This window comes from Cupressus sempervirens, chromosome 11 (assembly GCF_028749045.1).
Source record: "Cupressus sempervirens isolate cs-2001-9-10 chromosome 11, ASM2874904v1, whole genome shotgun sequence".
Taxonomy (NCBI): Eukaryota; Viridiplantae; Streptophyta; class Pinopsida; order Cupressales; family Cupressaceae; genus Cupressus; species Cupressus sempervirens.
The window spans coordinates 393454151-393467464 of NC_143128.1; the positions used below are offsets into that span (position 1 = coordinate 393454151).

Genomic DNA, 13314 nt, shown 5'->3' on the forward strand with positions numbered 1-13314 from the left:
GAGATGATGCTCTGGATTCAGTAAATGGTCTTTACCACTGGCAGATGGAGGATTACGAGCTCTTTCCGAGTTGTAATATGCTAAGGATCGATAAAGGTAAGAAAGAAGGAAATGAATGTTTGAAGGAACACAGAGAAGCTGAAGAAGGAAATGAAGGTCGGAAGGAACACAGAGAAGCCGAAGAAAGAAATGAATGTCTGAAGGAACATAGAGAAGCCGAAGAAGAAAATGAATGTCCGAAGGAAGACAGACAAGCCGAAGAAGGAAGGCGGGTATGACTGAAGCTGAAGGAAAGAACATACAATACGAATCCAAAAGAAGGAAAGATTCTACTGTATGACTGCGTAGGAAGAAATTATTACGTCGAACCATAAATATAGCAAAAAGGTACCAGCAGCAAGGAAGACACACGATACGGTCTGCACAGGCAACAAAGAAGGGTTCAATAAAAGTTGTAGCAGTACAGAGTGAATGTGTTATTGACGGACAGAAGGGGCAGCTGACGGAGTCCATGGTAGCGAGCTTCGGGAACAAACTGGGCGATATGGAGATGACACAGAACAGGTGTAGTAGGTTTCAGCTCGGACAGTGGGTATTGAAGTACAACGGCCGAAATGGGATCAAGTCGGGCAAGTTCAAAGTTAAGTGGGTCGGGCCGTATCAGATCCAGGAAGTAGGGGACAATGGAGCAATAAAATTATGGAATTTGGATGGACAGGAAGTGCCTCAGGCGGTGAATGGCTCGAAGTTGAAGGTATACCACGACTGGAAGACTTTTGCATCAGAGAATGGCCTTCGGGCGACCCCTTCGTCGTTGCAGACTGACAATGCCGACCATCGAAGGGAAAATTGACTTTGCTATTGAAAACCAAAAAAAAGAAAAAAAGAAAAAAGGAAAAAAAAAATAAAATTGAAAAAACAAAAAAAGAAAAAAGAAAAAGAAAAATTTCAAAGGAAAAGCTACTGTACAGATTTTGGCCTACTTACCATTCGGATTCCTCATATTATAAATTTGCCAAGAGTGTACGGTTTTCCCATGTATAGATTTCCTTGGCAAGTGTACGGTTTTTTCCCTGTACGGATTCCTTGGCGAGTGTATGGATTTTATGCAGTACGGATTTCATCAATTTGCATTCGTACAGTGTACAGATTTTGGAAGAAGCTGAGGTGAAGGCAATGTACGGATTTTTCTGGAGCTTGGAACAGTACAGGTTTTAATATGTGATGTATGGATTTTATAAGATTAATGCAGTGCACGGTTTCTTATGAGGCTGCCGTACGGATTTTGCCGTTTTCAGCGCCTAAACTGCCAGTCAGAAGATTACAAGAGTGCAACGATTCATGTAAGACTGAGAACAACTATATGGGTTTTGCACACGATAGCAGGCATTGCATCTATCAATTTGGCACATTGGTGAATGGATTTGGGCCCCTGAAGCGCACACACATAGGTACTTGAAGGTCTCTGTGAATGATGAACAGAGTATTAAAAGCAAGAACCCCGACCATGTTCAGTTCTTGAAATAAGTGGAGATGCTACCGTACAAGTTCAAAATTGATTCAACTGCACACCTTGCAACCTGTCGTCCAACCACCGTGCAGATTTGGGGAGGGAAACTGTTGTACGGATTTGTGGTCTTTTTGTGGTACGGCTTTGTTATTTGATTTTCCTTCTAACTTCTTCAGAGTACGGATTTTCAATCTCCTCTTGCGTGTACAGATTGTGAAAATCATTTCAAGGGTTGCAATTCACCATACACGTGTTTGAAAGAATTCTCCACTGTACGGATTTTCAGTATAATATGGTGTACGGGTTTTGCATAAATGATAAATATGGCGTAAGACTTTTACCTGTTATTGCATTCAGACTTTGGAGGACGTTACAGGATATTGCATAAGGAAGGAGTCGATACGGTGGCAGGATGTATGGTGTAGCTGTACATTGGTTTGGCCGAGGCACTAGGAGTAGGTGTTAGCCGAGAGGCTATCTTGGTGGATGCACAGAGAGCTCGGGAGGAGTGGGTCATCCAGAAGGCAGTATAGCAACACTTAGCTCAGTGGACCCAGTGTTGGAAGCAAAGAAAGCAGAGCGTGTGGCTATCAAGGTCAGCTTGAGGAGACAGAAGCAGATTTTTTTTGTTGTAGTCACTATGTTAATGTATTTTGTTTGTAATTGTCGTCCGGAGACGACTTTTCTTTTTTGGGGGGGATGATGTCGTCGGTAGAAATTGTGTATCAGCCGACGGGTCCCTTCGGGAAAGTTTTTGTTTGTTTTCTCCATGTTGTTTTGAAGATAATTTCAACTCTGACACATACATTCTTAGACTTTGCAGAAACATTGAGTGGCTTTGCCACTCCATAGTCAAATCATGTTAGTGAGGCAGAACATTCAAGCCATGATACCGTGTTTATTCACCTTGGTGGACATCTGGGTAACTGATCCATTTCAGTTGTGCAGCCATGTTATGAAGTACTGGAGCAGAGATTTTAGTCCCTTGAGTGAATAGATATTCTTTCATTTGAGCCAAGGCAGAAAAAATGGTGTTTTGAATCGTTTTCAAAACCATGGGCAGAGTTATAAGTGTGTACCTTCCATGCCATTGCTAATTTCATACTTTTCCTTCTCTATCAATGCTAACAACAAACTCACTGATAATTATTTCATTTCTGAACAGTTGCAACTTTGATCAACCTATGAAAATTCATTGGTAAAAAATGGGGCCATGACACTTACTTTGCAAATAGATGGGGAAAAGTACATCTAAAAGGTCAATTGTGATGACAAATAGGAAAGTGGTAATCACGGACATTAAGTTTTTTAGAGGTGCAACAGTGCCCAAATCAAAATAATAAATTCTGGATTGTAAGTGTGAATGTCTGTACATGCATAGTTTGTTAATTATTATTTTATACAGACATGTTTTCAAATAATAAGTGTTTTTAGACCCAATAGAAACCAGTTTTGAAAGCAAAAGTTTTAAGATATTTTTGTGAGCTATTTGGTAAATTAGTCTCTAATAAACAATGGTTAGATCATGGAACTAAATTTACTAAGATCCGTTTTTTCATCTTATTATGTCAAGTTACAGTTTACAGTTATTTGTTTAAATATATTGCTTGCAAAATTATAATGCGTAATCTTATTTCTTGGACTTTTGTGGAACAATTTGCTAGGTGGATGCAGCAATTGTAGCATTTCAATTGAAGCGTGTTCAAGATTATCCTCCTATTGCCTCACCAAAAAGATTCTTCTCAATGGTTGTCTATTCTATCCTGGTCATTTGGTATTCCCTCTTAAATTGAGAGCATAAAGATGAGTAATAGAAGCAAAAGCTGAACTAGAAGTCTTTCAGCATTGGAATATATTAATAGAATTGATAATAGTTTAACATTCATTTCTATATAAATATCCTTCAATTAGTTGGTAAAGTTTAATGATGTAATGTTTTCAGTTACCAATGTTCTTTCTTAAGTAGCATCTTATTCTCCACTTATGCAAAAGTGGCTTTAAAGTGCTGATTTGGGTTGTTTACCATATTTTTTAAACAAGTTAAAATACAGAGATAATAAAATAGCTGACTCAGCCCTTAGACCTCGGAAAACAAAATCATAATTTCGCCTTAGTTCATATACAGTTGCTAGGGATTCATATGATAATATCGTGTCAATTAAAATATTATTCTACCTCTGGATTTGAGACAACATCAGTGGTCAGTGGACGGAATATTGCTTCCAAAGATTTCAATCTTGATCATACACAACAGTGAAACAAAGAATCACATATCTTCTTCCATCTGAGCGTTCATTTTGAGAAGCTTCTCTATCTCCTTATAGATTTCATCAATCTTTCCTTAATGCTCCTTCAAAGTTTTAAGTGCAGGTTACTAATATGTTTTTATCATAGTAACACGGGCACATGTCCGCCACCCTTTTGGACTATGTCCTGTAGATGGGGATGCACCAGGGACTTGGGGACTACGTTCCCTTGTCCCCTGTGATGCCACCGGCTTCTGCCACCTCTGCCGACGATGGGGGGACCTCCTAGTGTTGACTATTTGCTGATTTGACTATTTATGATCAATGTATGATGTTCCAGTTCAATGCAATTTTCAAGTATTTTTTCTTTTACATCTTTATATCTTATATTGCAATATATTTGTTCATAACTAGCATTTTAAGTACCATATGTAGTATATACAATCCCTCCCATTCCTCACCACCGTCCCCCCTCCATCCCCAAATTAAGGGCCCTCTGTCCCCCCGTCCCCTAGGATGGTGTAACTATGGTTTTTATGCTAACACCAACACTTTTGTTTCATTTTCTTGAAGCGACACTTTCCTGTGTATTCTTTCCAAGTCTTCCAACTAGCATATTAACTCATGAACTCATTTTCCACTTGTCAAGGCTCCTGGACTTATTTGATTATATTCATGTGTCTCTCCCATCTGCTTGTGAGCACAAAATATAGTTAGTACTTTATTTGTCTTCATGGACTTGGTGCATACGCCCAATATTTCTTTTGAAAATTCTCACTAACCTTTATCTACTGTCCTCTAGTTTTCAGCTTATCAGCTATGAGATTGTCTTCCCTAGCTATAGTTCCATTAACTTCTCAACAGGCATAGTTATTGTATATACCGCAATGTGATACATTTACACTTCATTACAATTTCGAATTCCCTTCATTTTCAAGACACTGAAACCCTTTCTGTTTGGAATTCTTTAGTCTGTTGCAGAAACTTAATTTAGCATATTATTACATGCATTTTTGACATCAGTACCCTAATAGAAGTCTCTATGACCAAGGTGATTTATGCATGCATGCCAATTTGGGCCAGAATTACTTACCTATCAAAGTTCAGATTCTTGGAACTAGTCATGGGTGATCTCCAGACAAGTTTAGATATGGCTTCCTTTCCTTAGTAATTTTTTTGAATTTGTTCAATTCTTGTCTGTCTCTTCAGTTCTCCTAGCCAGCTAAAGCATCAGTTCCAACCTAAATTTTTGTTATCTGTTTTTCATGGAACATGTAATTTTCTGGTTCATTCCACAAAACCAAAGGAATCTTGCCCCTTTAGTCTCCCAATATCATTTGTGTTCATATTACACCGTCGAGGATCAGCTAAAATTGTGAGGTGTTTACCAATGATTGGAGGAAAAATCTTAATGTTAGCAAGATTTGGCTCTTCATTTCGTTTTTGTAACATGTAAACATGGGGCACAAATGCACCTTTCCTCAAATATGGTGTGGTAGAATTTTTAACAAACAAATTTCAGCATCAACAAAAATGGGTGAGCAAAATCCAAGCATATGATTTTGACATTGACTATGTGAAGGGAAAGAATAATGTGGTGGTCGATGCACTGTCAAGAAGACTTGAAGAATAATGTGATAGTCGATGCCCTATCAAGAAGACCTGTCGTATGTTTGCTACCACAAATCTTTGCATATTAGAAGGGCACATTGGTCGGTTGAATACTCAAAGAATTAATAGCGTGCAAATTGATAGATGGACAAATACAAGATGATAGGTACAAGGAAGGTCAACACGGGGAGGTCCCCCTTATGAGCAATTGTAAAATTGCATGCAATTGTTTTACCCCTTATGAGCTCAACACATTCACTGTACTGGCCCAACTTAACCAATGTATGAGTATTGTATCTTCATCATACGGTCATAGATATTCCACCTTGTGGATTATCATTACCATATGACACAATGATAGCCGGATGTAAGGAAGGTGTGGCCCATAGACCACACGACTTGTTAGCAATGCGGGGCTAGGAAAGAGTTTTCGTACAGCCTAGGTATGTAGTAGTGGGCGTATGAGAAATTTCATACAGAAGCCTCTACTTTAGGATATTATACTATATGAACTCCTACTTGGATTACATTACAACTTCTCTTAGATCTTTTTTTGGTCTTTCAACTAAGGGTGATAGATCATCATTTCTAGTTTGGGAATACTTTGAGTAGCTAACTCTAAAGCCTACCAAGATGCATTATAGAAGAGTGCAAGATGCATTATTTGGATACTACATCCAGCTCTTCAATAAAACACTTCCGAAAAGAAGAATATCTGATGCAACCTAAAAGGTGAATGAATATGGATACCCACATCTGCAATTTCCAACCTTTACCTACATGAGGTTTGGTTTCTATATGGATAGGCCTTACATGTAATATCCCAAAGACTGGTTTATCCTGATGGTGCTCGCAAGACAACTCATGGTTGTTCAGGTTTATCAATCAACTCAACACAAATATGAGGTTGGCTTCTCTTTACAAAACCCTCTTTAAACTAGAAGATATGCATTGATCACCACACATAAGGAAAAGTAAACAGAAACAAAACTGTAGCAATTAAACTAAAGAAGTTCAAATCCAAAAAACACTTTGACTATTGAGGGATGATTTATAAGATCAAGACAAGTTTTACACATTTTAATCGCTTCAAAGATATCTAAATTGACCTGCGTACTGAGGATGACATAAAGAAGATGGATTGTAGTAGGTTGACTCCAAAGCAAATTGCCAATTTCAATTTGACCTAGATTTGTGAGGGAGTTGATGATGATAATGATTTTCTTGATTCTGAATATCATGAATAGTAGGTTCAGAATGGCCCTATTGCATCTGTTTTATGGTCACTAAAGGAAAGCATGTCTATTTTTGATAGCTTCAAGTCCATTCTAGTCAATACCAATGCATGGTTGAACATAAGGGGCTTAACAACTATTAATATCAAACCTAGAAAAGACTTTGCATTGCTAGTTCAGTTAGGCATAATAGATCAGAGCTAAAAGTAAGTATGGTGCTTCATCAAGCTTAAGATCAAAGGGGTCAAGGCCACAGTCCGATCATCAGAGGAGGTTGTTTTAGCAAAGAAGGATGTGATGGTATATGAAAAAGATACAAGTTGTAGTCAGTGAGGATGAATTATAGGAAGATCATGTTCCAGAGATATTTCTTTGTACAGGCACAAAGGTGATTCTTGTGATTCCTATGTCAGTGGCAGTACTTGATGAGGATCCTATGTATCCTCTCAACATCAATGTAGATTTGTTCTCTACAGTTTGTGTTCCTCAAATGGATGCATCCATAATGTCGATTTCCTCATTTGTTCCCACATCTATCTTTGAGGAGCAGTATGATAGTTTTGAGAATGTATTCAAAGCATATTCCACATTTCCCAATCTATTGAATGTCTCCACAACTCCTCTTGATATCTCAATTGCACATGTTGATCGACAGGATGAACTTGAAGAGAGAAACAAAGGCATTTCTAGGAGTGCGAACATAGTCATTGAAGTAATTGTTGTAGTTCAACATATTGCCATACCACATCCTATAGTAGTGCAAGAATCTATTCATCGATTTGAGGCTAGCATAAATGGTCTCTAAAGAAGATCTAAAATTGTCTCAAATACTTAACCTTTATCATGCTTTTTAGATAGTTGTTTTGTTGTTGACGGATTACATTTAGTCAAAGAGCAAATTGTAATTGTAGGTGATCTTTTATCAATAGAGATAGTATATGCAATCAAATTGCAAATCAAATACATTAGGACTTGGAATTTGAATATGTCAAAATTAGTTATACTATAAGTCAAGTTTATTAGGATTCTCTCACCTTTTCCTCCTAACTCGTCAGCTATATAAAAGATTGAGTTTTATTGTAAAATTCATCTTTTGTTTTGTGCAAGTAGATTATTCTGAGATTTTTTGGTGTATTGAAAACTTTGAGTTTAGTTGTGCAAAGTGTCAAAGTGAATGGAAAGATGTAATGTTCCCATCATAAAATAAATAATTAATCAAACCTTTGTTAATGGGCTGATTGATTTAGTATATCTTGGACCCACTTTTATTATTTCTGTAAGTAGGTGTGGCCGTTGGCTATCTTTGTAAACCCTCGAAAAGTTTCTCCGACGAGTATTTAAGTATGTCATGTAGGTAGTAGTTGGTATGTGATCTGGATTATATTTCTTTGTACTGTGGATTTCTGTTGGAGTTCAGTATAGTTCGCCTTTTCGGAAGTGAAAGAACTTCCCTTTTTGGTTCTCCTAATTTCTGTGGGATTCATCCCTCACCCTATTGCATCTTTGTATTACTTGCTCGAGTTTGGAAAATCTATGCACCATCTTTGTTTGCAAATACATGTATCTGTGTCTATCTTTGATTGGTTTTCAATACTAGTACTAACATTATTTGATGTTTCGGGCAAATCTAATCAACTTGTTCTGGTAGCTCAGAGTATGGCTCAATTTGTGGCGAACAACCCTCCATCATTCACCCGACGACACTCAGTATAACTCCCAATACCACTGTACGGACTACAAACACTCAGGCTATACAACCCCATTTGCAGTTCACTATTCTTCCCCCTAAACACAAATTTTGTCCACCATACTGTCAACTGAAGTTACCGTATGAACTTCCCAAGCTATCGTACGTTCTCCCCAATTCACACTGTATCGACTTCAAGCTATTGTACAACTTTCTCTCAACTCACACTGTATGGCCTAAGAAGACAAAGAGCATCGGCTAAGTTAGTTCATGGTCCATACACCATTGCATCATCACCGCCTTCTACCTTCATGATACGAACATTTCCACCATATAGTTAGCTTCCATCTTGCCTACTATACGATCTATTTCAGTGTTCGAGGTACGAAACATTATAGTGGTATCAAAGAAAATCATCCTATCACCTTGTGGACAGCGAATGAGATTTTACAGCTGGAAGAGAAGAAGATCCCATTGAGTTGATAGAATGGTGGAACAAGAACCCACTGCTGCTGAACTCATGCGAATACCAAGAGATCTTTTGAGGAATTAGGCATAGATCACTGATACTTAGTGACTTATGGAAGAAACTCTCAATAAATAGGAAAATAATAAAATATTTGATGAACAAAATGGTCACAACATGGACTCGGTGTGGGGTAAGGAAAATCCATATCCAGCACGCTCCCGACCTTCTATGTCATTTTTCCCCCCATGGACAGAGGTACCACACGGAGAAAATCAGACAACCTTTGAGGAAGTTCAAGGACAGTTGAGAGAAGAATGGAAGAATGCAAATTTGGAGGAAGATATATAATACAAAGATAATGTAGAACTAAGAATGAGATGTTCCAGAGGCGAAAACTGAGGATATTTTAATGACGATCTTAGAAGAAAGTTGAGTAAAGGAAATCTATCACCAATTTGATGGGTCTGGGACCATATTTGCTCAAGCATGGGTAATGAAGGCCGACACTTACTTCCAACTTAATCCAATGCCAGAAGAAGAAACAATCAAATTTGTTGTGCTACACTTGGAGGGAGTGGCACATGAATGGTGGCATCATGGCACCATCACACTGGGGCATGACAAAATAAGTACTTATGCAGAATTCACTGAAAGATTGATAGATTGATTTGATGGTAAAGATCCAGAACTTAATTTCAAAGAATAAGTACAATTGAGGCAAACTGGATTGGTCAACCAGTACATCACAGAATTTTAGAAACTCTCTGTTTTGGTCACAGACATTTCCAAAAGGAGACGAATAGCACTCTTCATGGATGGATTGATGAAACCACTGAGGGGCTGGGTAAAAGGTTTCAATCCTACCACCCTTTCAGAGGCTATAAAAAAGGCGTGGAGCATGACATGATCATTGACATCATCCTCTCAAGGTAACTCACACTCCAAACCGCTACTATTTCCAAACGATAGAGATAACAAACCTGTCTCAAAGAAGCCTTCATTGGACGAAGCTACCAGACAACAGCTACGAAGGAAGAAATTATCCTTCAATTGGAAGGGACCATGGAAGCCTAGCTACAGATGCCTCGGTAAAAGAAAAATATGCTATATTGAAGTCATATCTGATGATGAGGATGATTAGGAGGATCTAACCACAGAAGACAACTATCCCACGAGCACACCAAAATGGTTAATCTAAACTGTACGGAGAGAATTGTAGCATTGGTACAGCACAGAGGAACCATCTCCTTAGCCAAGTGCCCAAGGTGAACGGTATTTCGTGTATGGACAACCATTCAAGGACAAAGGGTCATGGTGATGCTCGTTAGCGAAGCCACTCCAAACTTGATAAACTTGTCTTTAGTGAAACAAAGATGTCTACTTATTGAGATGCATGCAGGATTCTAAGTCAAGCTTGCCGGAGGGACACTTTTTCCTTGTACACACATTCCCCAACTGAGTATCACCATGACTAACGACACTGTGACAAAGGATTTCTTTATGGTGGACCTAGATGATATGGAGGTTATTTTGGGCATACAGTGGATGGAGAAACTTGATGAATACACTTAGAGTTTCAAACAGATGAACTTCACTTTTGTTGTCAATGGAAAGAAGGTCGTTCTCTGTGGAATGGCCAGTGAGGGATCAAAGGAAGCTTTAGCATAGCGGATGGAAGCAATTTTTTGGCATGATGACATTTCATGAGCTATACATTGTTTCGTTTTGACGGAACCTATAAAAGGACAACAGACCTCTCAATGGGACAATGACCTTCAAAATATTTTGAACACCCATGATAAAGTTTTAATAGAAATTCCTCTTGGCATACCCCCACATCGTAGGTTTGAACATACCATTGAGTTGGAAGCCGATGCCAAACCAGTTATCACCACGCCTTACCTTCATCCCAACAAATTCAAAGATGAGATTGAGAAAATGATTTAGAAACTACTTGACAAAGGATGGATCCGTCCCTGCTTAGCCCTTTTGCATCATCAGTGGTTTTGGTAAAAAAAGGATGGGACGATGCGCATGTGTGTGGACTACTGTGTGCTAAATAAGAAGACAATAAAAAATAGATACCCTATTCCCAGGATCGATGAATTGTTGGATGAGCTGCATGGGGCAATCTATTTTTTTAAAATAGATCTTTGTTCTAGGTACCATTAGATTCGCATATGGCACAAAGGCGTGGAGAAGACAACTTTTTGTTGTCACTACGGGCATTATGAGTTCCTCGTCATGCCGTTCAGATTAACGAACACCCTAGCTACTTTTCTATCTTGCATGAATCACATCTTTAACAAACAATTGCGTAAGTACTTGTTAGTATTCTTTGATGATATCCTTCTTTAAAACAGAACTTGGGAAGAACACCTGAAACACTTGAATGAAGTTCTAGGGATAATGAAGGCACAGTCCTTGTTCACCAAGCAATCCAAGTGTGAATTTGGAATAATAGAAATATGATACCTAGGGCACGTTGTCAGCAAATATGGAGTGCGGGTCCACCAAGAGAAGATTCAAGCTATCCTAGATTGGCCCCCACCAAAATCGTTCTCTAAGTTGTAGGGGTTTTTAGGTCTGTGTAGTTACTACTGAAGGTTTGTAAACGGTTTCTCTCAACTCAACGCACCACTAATAGATCTAACTAAGAAAGGCTCCTTCCAATGGAATGAAAGAGCGCAACACACTTTTGATAAGTTAAAAGAAGCAATGAGCATGTGTTCGGTTCTCGCTCTGTCCGATTTCACACAACTATTCTAGAGTGTGATGCATCTAGAGAGGGAATTGATGCAGTATTAATGCAAGATAGACACCCTATAGCCTATGAGAGCCAAAAGCTTACAAAAGCAGAACGACTATAGTCCATTTATGACAAAGATGTTGGCCATCGTGCATGCTCTACCCAAATTCCGATAGTATCTAGTAGGTGCCAAGTTTTTTGTTCGTACCGATCATAATAGTTTGAGATATTCTCTGGAGCAACGGGATGTAAATGAAGGGCAACAAATTTGGTTTTATCAGAATCAACCAAAATCTTGGAAACAATCTTATCTTTCAAATATTTGGATTTGGTCTTCTTAACAGGAAGATTGTTCGGAGGAACAACCACTTTTCTCCTCTTCATTGTTATTTTGCTCAACCATGCAGGTAGGCTGAAAAATTCATCCGTAGTAGATACAGTGGAGACCATTAGCATTGATCTTGATCATATTTCTGTTGTAACAGAGCAGGATTCAATTTGCACAGCCTAAGGCATAGGAACATGCTTAGAAGACTCCATCATGAAAAGCTCAAACTCTATCAAAGATGTATCAAGTTGGGAAACTTGACCACTAGTAAGAGTTGGAAAATCTTCAAACAAATTTGCTAAATGTTCATATTGTTCATGTGCAGGGATGCGAGGAGCAACAGAGGAAATAGGAAGAGCCATGGTATTATCTTCCAAGACTGGAATGGAAGAAGTGAAAATAGTTGAGAATGAATCCACATCATCATCAACCTCATGCAGAAAAGGCTCTTCATGTATAGAAGATGTACAAACTTGTGCAAGCTTTGGAGGAGATGATCATGATTTCCCCTTCTTTATCTAAATCTCCTTTATTAGATTTTGTTTCTAATTCCTCTTCTGATTCTTGAATTGGTTTAGAGATTTGAGACGATTTAGCTCCTTTTCCGCCCTTCAATTTGAATTTGAGGGAACCCTTAGCATCAAAAGATGAGGCACTATCTTTTCGTGTGATTTACAGTTGTGACTTCCTTCCAGGAGGATCAAAACTTCCACAATCTAAGTCCATCTTAGGATTTACTCTTTTAAGGGCTTTACTTTTCAACCATTTGTTGGTGTTTACCAAGATGGATTGAAATCTATCCATGATAGATGTACCTTCCTTCTGTTGTCACTGGATAGGAAAATGACACTTATCAAAATTGGCTTGATGAAACTCTAGATCAAGTATGTTGCCATCATCTTCAACTTGGAAATTTAAAGGGATTTCCAACATGTTAAGATCAATTATCTGCTGCAGGGTTAATCTGCAACAATCCATCTTCGTGATGTCAAGTTCTGTTCTCATATCAATCCATATGTCCTTGATGTGATGAACATGAGTGTAAGCTCTTTTCATTTGAGAGTTCATCTCTCAGTGGTCAAAATTAAATCTGGCCTTGAACTTCTTCAACGTGATCAACTGCAACTATGCTTCCATGTTCTTTACCTTAGGCAGATAAATGATTGAATAATTTCCAATAGCCAAAGGTTTAGCTGAAGTAATACCAAAACCAGACCTATGCATAGCATGCTGATTACTCTGCACGTCCATAAGCTGTCTAGCTAGTTCCATCAAAATAATTTGATCTATAGCATACCTAGGTAAAGTATACGACTCACCTTTGAAATATCCAACTCTCAAGTATGTGAAAGTGGGAAACTGAATGAAAATACAGCCATATTGGTTCACTTTCTCCCATGCGGCATCAAATACTCTTGTAACAGATAACTGTTTATTGAACAAATATCAAAAATGTCCAAAGAAAGCATCTTGGACTCT

At 38.3% G+C, this 13314-nt stretch overlaps 1 protein-coding gene across 8 annotated transcripts in view; it reads left to right on the plus strand.

Moving 5' to 3' along the window:
* PFC1 (Ribosomal RNA adenine dimethylase family protein) overlaps positions 1-13314 on the plus strand; it is a 273740-nt gene that overhangs the window by 239584 nt on the left and 20842 nt on the right. For all 8 annotated transcript variants that reach the window (XR_016358614.1, XR_016358615.1, XM_089809466.1 and 5 more), the window contains one exon: positions 3175-3258. Coding sequence is in view for 6 of the 8 variants with exons in the window: in XM_089809466.1 (XP_089665592.1) it covers positions 3175-3258 (84 nt within the window). In the remaining 2 variants the exon portion in view is untranslated. The remainder of the gene's footprint in view (positions 1-3174; positions 3259-13314) is intronic.